The following is a 13,064-nucleotide window of genomic DNA, read 5'->3' as shown; positions in this document are numbered from 1 at the left end:
CACCATCACCATGTTCCGTACCACATTATGTGAACGTAGCAAAACATTTTGCATTGTGGGTAGTGTAGTAACCATGGTTTTATAATGAACCAAGTGTAATGATAAAAGTGTTTCCATCTATTGCGTACATTTTTGAAAATCTTGTTTTTGTTATTGCCAGAGAATAAAAAGAGGAAAGTGCGTTATTAAATGGTTGAGTACTCTTGTAATGAGTTTGTTGTTGCAGACAGGGGAGGGCAGGTGGCTTCGCCCGTCTTACCAGTAGGGAGTTCCTATAAAAGACTTCCTTTTGGCAACGGAGGCACTGATCTCTGCTGCCACTCCAAAGTCAGCTAGAAGAGAAGACACAGGCAGGGTCACACTGGAGCTGAGCGGCTATCATCCATCTTGGCCGGCCTAGTTAAGCACACTTCAAGAGTAGTTAAAGAGGTAACGCAGATGTGCACGTGGATGTGAGTGTGTGTGTGTGTGTCCATCACCACTGACCCAGTTTCACATCTCCTCTCTCTGTCAAAAGGATGTTGGCTCCCTGCAGAGAGAACACACACACACTGATCTGAGCTCGTGTTCACATGATGACCCCCCAGTATAAGAATATATGATCACAACTGTACTGTAACAACTTGACAAAGATTCCTTTTTGAAAAAAAGCTGCTGTACCTTTATGTCTCTGTGCATTTTGCCAGTTTCGTGCAGGTGATATAAACCCTGGGGAAAGCGAAGAATGAAAATCAGGTGCGCGTCTTCTTTTACTAATTAAATAATAAACCACAACTTTATATGGATTCAGTTTAACCAAGAGTAACCCAAAAAAACTAATCTTAGTTGGAATGATGTAATATAATAATGTATAGCGGTGAACACTGTAAATCAAAATAACATCTTGAATGAAAAGGAAAAGTGGAACAGGGCGATGGCACAGTTTCCAAGAAAGGAAAGTCAATGTTACACAAGAATGCTTGTATATCAAGTTAGATTGCAGAGGCACTGTAGCTCTGTCATCACTCAGAATCAGATTATTCAGATAAGATGGATATACTAAGAGTGCTTCAGAAAAATATTTTTGCAAGTTGTTAAGCAGTTCTTTTTAAAATGCAGATCTTTTTGTCGTCTACAAACCTGATTATCCAATAAAAGCGTGCCGTGAGCAGAAAGTCACTCACTAACACACTACAGACCGTCTGGCCCTCTGTTTACCTCTACAGTGTATTTAAGCGGTCTGGCGAGGTTAAATACTATTTAGCTCTTCTGTGGTTGGGAAAGAACACATGAGTCACTCTGTCAGCAGAGTATCTTTAGAGAGTTCACAATGCGACAGCAACAGGCTGCCTCTCACACAAAAAGAGCCTTACCTGGAGGGTTTCTCTGCACACGTACGCTATCTGCTTCTCCTTTAATGGACCGGTCACTGAGGAGGACAGCTTGATTAATGGCTCATAGAGAAGGGAGAAAAGGAACGAGCCTGCAGGTACATTTCTAAAAATAGAGAACTGGCTTTCCAGAGCTCCTTGTGCTTCCACATCTGTGTTACAGTAATGAACCTGGTGATTACAGTCTGACAGTTTCGGGAAACTCGACTGCTGTCAAACCCAGATTTAGATGAGAGGATCAATATGCATCTAGAGATATGTCCAGTACATGTTGAGATAAACATAGCATAAAGATTAGAATCAATGGAAGCAATGCTAACAGCTTTGTGGAACCAACTCCAAAGCTGTCTCATTTACATATCTTAATTTACTTAGAAGGTTTACAAATAAAAATGTAGTAACACATTGAAGGAGTATTTTCTTTTTGACAAAGCTAGGGGAGACATCTCCCTTCTGTGTTGAGGGGGACTCCAGCGGCCCCTTATTCTGAAACCACAATAGTTCTGAAAATGTTCCATTGGACCAAAAGCCTATGTGTGTGTAAGCCCGTTGCCCAGTGTGTGAAATACGGGGGTCTCGGACTTTGATTGAGACTTCAGACCCCCTAAAAGCCTTAATTGCAAAATTTCGGGGGTTCTTTGAAATCAAAAGGACAATTATTTGCCATTTGCAATTCTCACTCAAATGTATTTTAAAAGCTTACTAATGCTCAGAAGTTTTTCTTTTACAAACTGCCTGTCTTCACGTCTCTTTGTGGACCTTCTTCGATACCAGGACAGCAATTAGAAGAAGCCGAGCCAAGGGCTGTGTGTCGGGTTTCAGCGGGTGCATGTGTGACGGGTTCTGTAGCAGGGCGTAGTTGTTGGGTTGTGTAGTTGTGTGAGCACACGGCAAATTATATTGCAGAATAATATGTGGCAAACCAGGGGGAAAAGCCAAGTTGACTGACCACAGGGGGCGGATCCCCAAACTCAGGTTGGGGGAGGTGATAGAGGGAGTCTACTATCCAGTGCAGGTGCTGCAGCCACTAGGCACGTGGCATTGGTTACACCTGCAGCCCATCAGGTGATTAGAGTGAGCATAGGTTCACTGAGCTGGGAAGCAGCAGCGGCAGACAGACTGGGCAGAAGACTACGAAGATCTCCTGAACCTCTTGAGAGGAACTGCATCAGACGGGAGGCAATTCAGCAGACTCACCTCTCTCCTCTGTTCTGCCCAAACAGGACTTTGGCCTTCGGGTGTAGACCGAAGGCCAAAGTCCCCGACCGGGAGGAATCTTTTGTTAAGTTTGACCCCATTCCCCTTTACCCTAACCTGTTTATTAAAGGACACTTTTTGTTACGTGGTTACTGTCTGAGTCTCCTGTTTTATTCCTGAATCTTGCCTCCACGTCCCCTGGGTTGCCACAAATGTCAATGCCACTAAAGCAAAGGCATGACCCGCCCTACTCTGCCTCTGGTTGGCTAGTACTCGTGCCTTCGTTGGTTGGGGTTAGACATTAAGGAGTGAGATCGGGTAGTGTTCGGCCAATCGGAGGCAGAGTGGGGCGGTTTATGCCTTCACCCAAGAAGGAAAAACATATTGCGTCATTCTGCATAATAATTAGTAATGTGTTTTTGTTTTCAAACAACACAGGACTTTCACCCAGGACACCGTTGTTCATGTCCCGTGGGAAACCAAGTCAACGTTTACTTACTTACGTTCTTTACTAGAAGACTTTATTACAGTTATGTAATAAATGTATTTTACACAACAAATGTACCGATTTAACCAAATACTTTTGTTGCCTAAACCTAACCACCTAAAAACTACGTAAACAAAGTTTATTTTGAAAAGAGACTATACATGTAATGTATAATGTGGAGACTGTCATGACGTCCCTGACACGTCCAAAACTGAAACTAGATTGGAGCGTCAGAGTTTCCATTCTTCCCACTGTGCCACATGGCATGAATGCCACATGATCTCTGTATTGAACACTCTGGGTCAGAAATAACGTTTCCACTTTTTCTTTCAATGGTAATGCTGCACTTTTTAAGTAGTGCGGATAATACTAAAACTGGACGTAATACGAGGCCTACATTCAGAACTTAATTATTTTTTGTATCTATACCGTGGTAAATATCCTGAAGTGACCCTCCACCACAGTACTCCATGCAGATCCACAGCTTGGTGTTCCTGGAAGAGACACACACACACACACACACACACACACACACACACACACACACACACTTTATCTCTGTTTGACATGAGCTGTGCTTATTCTTCAGTTTAGCAGGGATTGTGAAAGAAGACATTGAAGCATTCAGAAACACTCCCTAAGATTCTGAAACTAAAATAACGCCCACAAATACATACTGTATCATTCACGAGCTGTTGTGCCAACAATCTAACTGAGCACTAGAAAGAGTGGGAGAGGAATCCAGCAGCAACAGTGTGGGGAAATTAAAAGTCAAATTCCACATATTTAAGTCCACCGACAACCCCAGGAATTCCACACATGTGCAGCGGACAGGCTGAAAACACACAGCACCTGTGGTAGCTGCCGAAGTAGGCCACGATGTTTTTGTGCTTGCACTCCTTCATCATGGTGATCTCCTGCTGGATGGACGTGATGTCATCACCTGGACAGACAGACAGTTTAGTCAATGTCTTCTCTCACAACAGTCTGGTGCACTGAGCTCCTACTAGAGGGACAATTATAGACCAGTAAACATAGGGTTAGACCTGGTCTACGAGGCTGAAATATTATTCACTTAAAGGGGACGTTTCAGTGCTTTTGCTCATATTGTTCTCCGCAAGCCAATCAGAGCAGACTGGTCTTAAAGATACAGGAGCTGAAACAGAACGTTTTTAGACAGAGGGTGCATATAGGTATATTCAGACACACAGTATGAGAAACAATGTGGTTTTATGGTACATTAAAGCATGTAAACATGTTGAAGTAGAAACCCAAAATGCAAGCCTGAGCCTGAAAATGAGCATGATATGGGGCCTTTGATATTCAGTTAGGACACATTGCTGATACTGAGAACCTGTACCAGTATGATACTACAGATTTTGAGCATTAAGCAATGCTTCCAGTGTGCTGGTTCCAATTGTTCACTTCAAAAAATCAATAACTTATTGAAGGATAGGTTTTTGAAGTCTGTGTGAAAACAATACACAGACCTCCGGTCCATATTCATCTATGGGACACATATGGGACAGAGCCAACGTTTTTATGAAAAAGGTATCTTGTGTTACTGAAAGCATGAAGCGGGATTGTTTTACCTCCAAGTCTGTAACTTTGACTTTACCAACTTGCTGAAAACTCATATTAGACTCGGCAAACTGATTTACACTGGAATCACTTGATGAGCGGATCTCTTAACAGAGTATGGACAGTAGTAATGATTACAGTGACCAGTAACTCTTGTAAGTACATGTGAGGGTGTCAACATTGTTTTAAGATGGACCTGAAAAAATATAATCCTATTGTTAAATGTTAAGTCTTAAACTTCTGGAGTAAAATAAAAAAATAACAATCAACGCACTGTCTAATATCAACACTCTTATAGTTTATTGTATGCCACACTGTGCAAAATGGGTCAAGTAAATGATAATAAGGGTGATATCTAAAATGGAATCAAATCTAACCTTATCTCGTCTTCAGCCGTCTTATGAGGCTGATAATTATCTTCTCTTCTAGCTGACTGACAAAAGCATAATTCCCCAAAGGTCACTGTTCATACACAATTTAAATCAAATAATTAGAAACTAAATCTTCCTATATCTGGTGTTTTACAAATAAGCCTTTGAGAGAATGTGTCATGTGAGACATACCAGGGTCCAGCTTGACAATCTTGATAGCTGCCAGTTCAGACGTCCTGATGTTACGAGCCTGAAAGGGACAGAAAATATATATGAATATAACCATATGCATTATTACCTGCTTTTTTATTATTACTCACAGGGTGTAAGGTCAAGCTAGGAACATACTTTATTTGTCAGCAGAACAGGGTGTTGTACATGTATATTTACCACATATTACACACAGGAGGACTGGGTCCAAAACCATATTCAAACTAGAATGACCGCCTCATGGTTGAATTCTTCCACAAACCTGTAAAGGTACAGTTTACATGCATGTCTGTCCAAAATATTACCACTTCATCATTTTATCCTATTAGATATTTGTCATAATTAGCATATGAATTATTGAGTAAAGGCCAAAAATGTGTTTTGTGAGGTCAGTGACCAAAATCTAATCAGTTCATCCATGAGTCCAAGATGACGTCTGTGCCATAATTTAAAGAAATTACCTCCACGTGTTCCTGAGATATCATGTCCACAAGAATTAGATGAAAGTACACACACACAGGCTGCTGAGCACCGTGCATTGGGGAGAGGACAGGAGAGCTCGTAAAAATCTAAATTGATCAATATATATATTTATATAGCCTCCCCCCCCCCCCCCCCCCCATGATATCTAACACTTGTGGACACTTGGAAACATATTGGATATATAGATTCCAATGTTTTTAAATTTTTGTAAAATAAATCAATGAAATTCAACATACATTGGTTTCTTTTTTATGATATATGGCATAGTAACTGTTATACAGCACAAAAGACATGTTTGAGTTCGCTCTACTGCGAGCCTTGATGGTGCCGTTTCCATAGAGTAGCAGGACTTTTATACTGCAGTGAAAATCAAGGCCACAGAGTGTAAAATGTGACAGGAGCAAAAAACGGCCCAAAAGCGCTTGGGTTCAGAGGTTAACACGAGGTGTAAATGGGACCTAATTCATTGGCGGGCTGCAGCATCATGAGAATAGACTCTCCGCATTGGGACCCAGCCATTCAGCACCTTCTCCAGACAGACGGTCCTACTGTATATGTCTTATAGGTACTTGTCTTTTGCGAATATGATTTTACTCCGTGCATAACTTGTAATTTCTCTAAAATTCACCTCCTTTCTCAAGTCAGTTGAGGTAACACTTTTGCTCCTTGGCTCACGGTAACTGCAGTCGACCCACAGAGCAGATCAGAGGGTAATGTGCGTCACATGCGTACCCCTGCAGTGGTAGAGCGCACTATTGTGGTTTAGAAAGCCTGGATGTTGTGCCTCCACACAGCTGGTATCAAGCTGCTCTATGCCCCCAGTAGACGCATATTGAGTTTTGCACAGTAACGCAAACTGGCTTTGCATTACTTAACATACCGTTACCCTCAGAGGACATAACAGATAACACCCTGCAAGAACCAAAACCACGACGCAGCAATCATTAGTACAAGACTTTCAGCCAGAAATTATGAGCACATTTATTGAGTTCAACAGTCCAACACACTGTCACGTTCATGCCAAAATGTCTGACATTTCTTTTGATATGGTACATATATTCTGCAGATTTGAAGTTAGAAGCTACTTGTAGAGATCTTAAATTATTCTTTTTACTTGGGAGTGATATTTTTGTAATAATGACAAAAAACAGAGTCTTAAATGGACTGTACTTGTACATCTTTTTTCTAGTCTTCCGACCACTCAAAGCTCTTTAACACTACATGTCATCATTCACACTCTGATGACAGGAGCTACCATGTACGGGGTCACCTGCCCATCAGGACTCTAACTAACCATTCATACACACCCAGACACTGTAAGCACATCTACTGGAGCAATTTGTGGTTGAGCGTCTTGTCCAAGACACATCGACATAGACTAGTGGATCCAGGAATCGAACAGCCGATCCCAAGATATGAACGTACTTTTACTTACGAAAGCGCTCCGAGTCATGAAAGTACTCGTACGAAAGCAAAAGCTGTCAGTCATGAATGTGCTCTTTTTCGCAAACACACTCTTACAAACACTTACCTGAAAGTGACATGAACACGCACTTACGCGTCAATGTACATTTTCAGACGGCATTCCTCAAGTCGAAAGCAGCAAGTCTGAGCAGTTATGAGGACTTGAAAATCAGATGTGGTACACAAGAGTAAGAGAAAAGAGATTTAGGATACACAAATACCTTGCATGAAGCCCGTTGTTGTTTGATCTATCACGTGCAACATTTTCCAAATAAAGAATGTGATGTCGTGGTTGAAGCTCTGCCTAATCCATCGAGATAAGAAAACCTGGGCATATCTTCATCTTGATGATGAAGAACATAGTTTCTTCATTAGTTCAGTCTGCCGCCTTGGCTTTAACCGTCCATTGATTTCATAGAATAGGAATCAATACAAATAGCACTGGCGAGACGTTTCTTTCCTACTGGCTGTCCTACACAAGCCCAGGTGAGTCAAAGAATGAGACAGAGCAGTACTACTTACTGCAGACTTATGCTTTGCTTAGTGATAAAACTAGCTTATTGTCAGGGATTCACCAAATATCTTTGAATTCATCAGATCCCTGAAGAGACAGCAGGCAATCTGACATGTATTTTGTTGTATAGCGCTGGACAAGTGTTAAATGGCCAGTCTTAGTCAAGTCAAGGTGTTAATACTGAAGTCAAAACATAACTGAAGGTCAAAGTAGTCCAGTAGCAAAGCAACCCTAACCACTTCACCCAGTCAGGTGAAATCGGTGACCAAATTCTTTTTCACAGTACTATGCAAGAGGTGACGGTGGATGCTGTTTTTAAGCAGCTATGCTGTGTTTTCAACTTCCTCAATTGTTCCTGGGAACATCAGTCATCCCCATTCAGCGACTGCACCGACGTCAGACGGACTGCTTTTCGACTCTGGGAATCCACAACAAAATGAGGCAGTCACCAATGGGATGAGCAGGTCGCCTCAATGCAACCTGTGGCCCGGCTGCAGTCACTTCCTGTTTTCTTTCCTGTTCTACCGCAGGGCTTCCTGCGTCTGCAGTGATAGCAGCGTCTCTGACATAATTTTTACACAGACAAGCCTGAAATAACAGCAGTAACGTATGAATTTGGAACGGAAGCTTCACTGCACTCTTCTTTGGCCAAACTGTAAAGTCTTCATAATGAGATGTCCTCGTTTCCTGTTGAATACAGAGGGAAAGCCTGGGGCATGAATGGCCTCGGAAACAAACACGATGTTGATCTGAACATAGCCAGTTCAAACTTAACAGGTGACACATGTAGTCTGGTGCATTTCATTTTGCACTCACTAAAGTAGGAATATGTGAATTTTGAAATGAGAAATAACAAATGATCCATCTTATTTAAAGAAAAGCTAAATTCACAAGCAATAAAACACACTTACTCAAGGTTGTTTCTAAAGACTTACTTGGTCTTATAGGCCAAGTAGCTCATGCTGGCTAATATGAACTGCTAAATGTTAGCAAACTATATATTGCTCCAGTTTGCTGACTTTATGAACTTTCTTATGCTACTGTTACAATACATCTGGAGTCGTGTTTGTGTCCACCTGATAAAACAAGCTCAATATGTACTCTGCTTTTGGCTTTGTTCTTCACCAGCTAAATGCTAACAGTCGGTCTGCTGAGACTGAACCAGAATAGTAAAGAACAATGAGCTTGCTACAAAGATGCTAATAAGCACAGAGAGCTGAAAGGACCTGACAAAGTCAGGCGATCATTTTTTGAGAAAGTCACTATGAGGGACACCATTGCTATTACACACAGTCATTTAATCCACTGTTAATATAACAAGACAAAGTCTACAGCCATGCTAGCAGCTGTTAGTATACACATAGCTAGTAGCTATGTGCCGTTTTGAGCTAAATGCATCATATTAACATGCTCACAGTAACAATGCTAACATGCTGATATTAGCAGGTAACGTTTACCATGTTAAACATTAGTCTTGTGTGTTCCAAAAGCTGTGGACATATTTCACTCTGGACCAAGATGGTGGACCAACACTGCCATCCAAAGAGTCACGCTGCTAGCATGGCTAAAAATACTGATTAGAGCATGAAGATTGCATGCACATTCATGGTCTGAGACAAAAACTGCGTCCCAATGCTGTTCCACGTACAGGAACTATAAAGCACACACTGTGTACTAATATTGGAAGTGCACTTTGCAGCTATGAGCAGCACCTTTATCTCTGTTGTGTGTTTGCATCGGAGGACAACAACAGTACACATTAACACTACAGCCAAGATGCTGGTATCTATGACAACATTGTCAATCCTCCAGTGTGCACTATTTTCTGATACCATCATTAGAAGTAGTATGAATTCAACTACACTGTGAGCACACAGCACTCTGTGGTTATGTCAAAGCAAGCGACTAATATGCATATTTGGAAATGACCTCCACTAAGTGTATGTCATCGATGTACTTTTCATACTTTCTCTAAGTGGGAATGTTGGTATTGGCAGAAGTAAAACTATGAATAGTGCACAGTAAAAGTTCTGCATCCAAATGTTTACTTCAAGTGAAGAAAGAAAGAGAAGCACTATCAGCACCATGTACTTAAATCTACTTAATGTGCGTTCAAGGCGAAGCTTTCCAATCCAAGATGATGCTGGATAGCTTCAGGAATAATAACGCATCATATTTGAATTGATATATTTTAAGAGCCAAATGTGAATCGGCAACATAACCAGGTAAATGTAGTACGACAATGTTTTCCTGTGAAGTAGAAGTACACAGTGAGTAGTATAGCCCTACAGATGAGTTGCCTATTTTGAAGTGCTTTAGGGGCCTTTTTGTGAGTTATTTAAGGGAACAATGACAATATTATTCATATCCAAACATACATACATTTATAGCTGTTTGGCTCTCTTTTAGTTGGGGCCCCCAAGCAGTTGTGTACCTTACCTAATGGTATATTCTGCCTCTGTTGGGGGGTTTTTCTGAACCAAAGAGAATTTCTCGTGATGTTTGTGACATTGTGAGTAGTGTGGCTTGTTGAGGAGTCAACAGAGCGCAGTGTCCAGTTTGAAATTGTTTTGTTTGAGCAGTTCTCTAACAGTTTAACCACCGTTACAGGAGACAACAATGATACTGATGCTTCAGGCCTCACCACATTACCAGTGGTGAAGTTAAGCTAACCATGGGTTAAACCGACTGCAGGGGAAACGGATAACACTGTAAACACAGCCGGGTTTTTTAGCCCCGCAGGACTACAGACTCTTGCATTGAGACGTTTCTCTGTCGGCACTGCTTTTATTTGGGTTGACTTTATTTAGCTGCACCGTGTGCATTTCAATTCACACATCTATGCAACGGCCTATCTATCTTGGGTTGAACAATGTGGCAACCAAAATTATATCTGAACATCTAACTTTCAGTAAGGTATTTCCCAAAATGTTGAACTATTCCTTCACATATACCGACGGACACTGCGGGCCCTTGGTAAGAGATCATGACACGAGCATGATAATACCCTCAGACATAATAGAACTCGGTTTCACTTCCAGCTCGTTGGTTATGTTTTGTACATCTGTAAATGTCATTGTGCACAACAGCTTACATATTTGTGATAAAGTGGTATCATGTTTCGATGTCTGGGGTGCTTCTCTCTGAGAACAGTTCACTTCTTCAGCACAAAAACTGCAACACCGCTGCAGTGTCAGAACTTGAAGTATGAGTACACAGTCTAACAAGCTATTGTGACAGTGCTTTATAATTAACCTCCACAATAAGCGATAGGAGCTGCTCTTTATACACTCAGCCTCCATGTCTCACAGGAGGAATCTAAATATGTGAAACATATATGCTTTCTTCATGGGAAAAAAAACTAGACGGAATACTGCCACTGATCTCACCATCTGCATTTACAGTAAAACCCATGGATGTAACCAAGTTCATGACAATCGAGGGTTGAATTCCTGGTATTTCCAATTACTTTTCATGCTAAAATGACAGCTTAGGGCTCGACACTGAGGGTTGCCATTATGAGAAACCGGCAACCAATTTTCATCATATAAACATGGACAGCAAGTGGCCCCCCGAGTCTCTTCAGCTGTATGCGAGAGAGGATTCACATTCTCCAAGTAGAGCCGATAGACAAGCGGATGTTGGGATCTGTGAAGAACATGTATGAAAAAAAATCCAACAACTTTTGAATTCCTTTGAATTGAATAGATTGTATCAGGTCGGAGCCACAGGACGACATGGATCAAGATCACGCTGACTTTCCTCTGAATAACAGCAGTGGAATGAGAGTCCATTGAACGCCCACGCAGTCACATGTCCAGAGGTTTCACCCTCGACTACCGCAGTTCCAGTTCCACCAAACCCACCAGCGGCAGCGAGTGGGAGTGATAATGTGCTATTGTGTGTCACTGTATGCAGTGCTGGTCCCGTTCACAGCAGACGCACAGGCTGGAATATGTGCACACATTACACAAGTGCAGAGACGGCCGTGGTAAAGTCAGCTGAACGTTGCTCGCGTCAGAATGTTTGGATTGAAGTTCTTTGTGTGTACTGCAAGTAACTCACAGCTGCACCAAAAGATGAACGAGTATGTGTGAGGTGTAAGGGGTCGCTTGTTTGATGAACTTAACTGGCATCATCTGATTGTAAATACGAATGGGACGGCACTTTGCTGCAACATATCACGTTACCATGACAACGTCAACAAATAGTGTACAATTGTGGGTATTTATTTGAACTTTTTACTCCTTAATTTGAACGTCTTCCAGGCTCTTTCCTCACGATGAGGTCATTTCAGATCATCTATTTACTCGATTTTGTCAAAACACCTTCAATGACAAAATTAAATGTTTAATGAAATAATAAATCTGTGTCATATAATCTCTGCTTCCATTCTTCCATCTTTAATCCCGAATGTTTCTGAGTAAATGTAATATTTCAGGCTGAACACACCTGTGCCGTCCTCTTTGTTTACATTTTTTTTACGCCTCCATGCTTCCAATGGAAACCCTACATTGCAATGAATTGTGGGTAATTCCCTTTGCAAAGCAGACTTACTCACCAAAGTAAGAGTCATGGGTACATTATGAAGAAACATCATCTGGGATTTGGATTTAAGAGAGAACGACTGAAGACAAAAATAAAACTTGCCAAATTAAAGTTTATTTTGAAAAACAACTCAATAATCTCACCCAACAGCTTCACTTCCAGACACTGGCAAATAACAGGACAAACCAGAGTGGAGAATGTAACATACATGACACAAGCGCCTCTGCCATGCTGCTGCTGTGCTCCTGCTCTGTCTGTGGCTCAGCCCTCCAGCAGAGGAGGAGGAGCACTGAGCTGTGCTGGAGGCCTTACTGACACTCTACGGGGCTTTTTACTTCACTTGTCATCCAGCTGTACGAAGGCAGCACAGTTTCCGGAGCCGCTGTCGCACTGATTGAATGCTCAGCCCACAACATAACGTGCACAGTTTGGCACCCCCGTCATGCACACACCACAAAAAAACAAAAAGAAAAAACTGGAGACACACTAGACAAGTTCTCATGAGAAAGAAACAAAAATGGCAGTAAAACAGGCAGATGAAACATTTGTCTTTATAATAAAGGCCCTCCATGTTTCTGGTCTGGGTCGTACAAAATAGAAACAATACTAATTATTGTGTTGCTTCTGCAGGATGCACAAGGCACCGGGGCGGTTTAACTGCACAGGATGTTTGCATCCTGACGCTCCAATCGTGACGTGAGCCAGTTTTTCTACTGGATACATAGGTCAGATGATATTACAATATAATCTCTGATCATATAAATACATTCATCAACCTTCAGAGATTAGGCCAGACTGTTTATATTTTGCAATATCTAACATTTTAACTTCACGTGCGT

General features: G+C 41.6%; 1 protein-coding gene across 3 annotated transcripts in view; it reads right to left on the bottom strand.

The window, feature by feature from the left end:
• map4k2 (mitogen-activated protein kinase kinase kinase kinase 2) overlaps positions 1-13,064 on the bottom strand; it is a 34,331-nt gene that overhangs the window by 20,134 nt on the left and 1,133 nt on the right. For all 3 annotated transcript variants that reach the window (XM_079184939.1, XM_079184941.1, XM_079184940.1), the window contains exons 2-8: positions 5,199-5,256; positions 3,907-3,997; positions 3,484-3,548; positions 1,353-1,408; positions 661-708; positions 487-529; positions 260-332 (exon numbers count right to left, since the gene is read on the bottom strand). In XM_079184939.1, coding sequence (XP_079041065.1) covers positions 260-332; positions 487-529; positions 661-708; positions 1,353-1,408; positions 3,484-3,548; positions 3,907-3,997; positions 5,199-5,256 — 434 coding nt within the window. The remainder of the gene's footprint in view (positions 1-259; positions 333-486; positions 530-660; positions 709-1,352; positions 1,409-3,483; positions 3,549-3,906; positions 3,998-5,198; positions 5,257-13,064) is intronic.

Source organism: Pholis gunnellus (genome assembly GCF_910591455.1).
Source record: "Pholis gunnellus genome assembly, chromosome: 23".
Taxonomy (NCBI): Eukaryota; Metazoa; Chordata; class Actinopteri; order Perciformes; family Pholidae; genus Pholis; species Pholis gunnellus.
The sequence above is the reverse complement of the archived record's forward strand: the minus strand, read 5'-3'. Positions and strand labels throughout refer to the sequence as shown.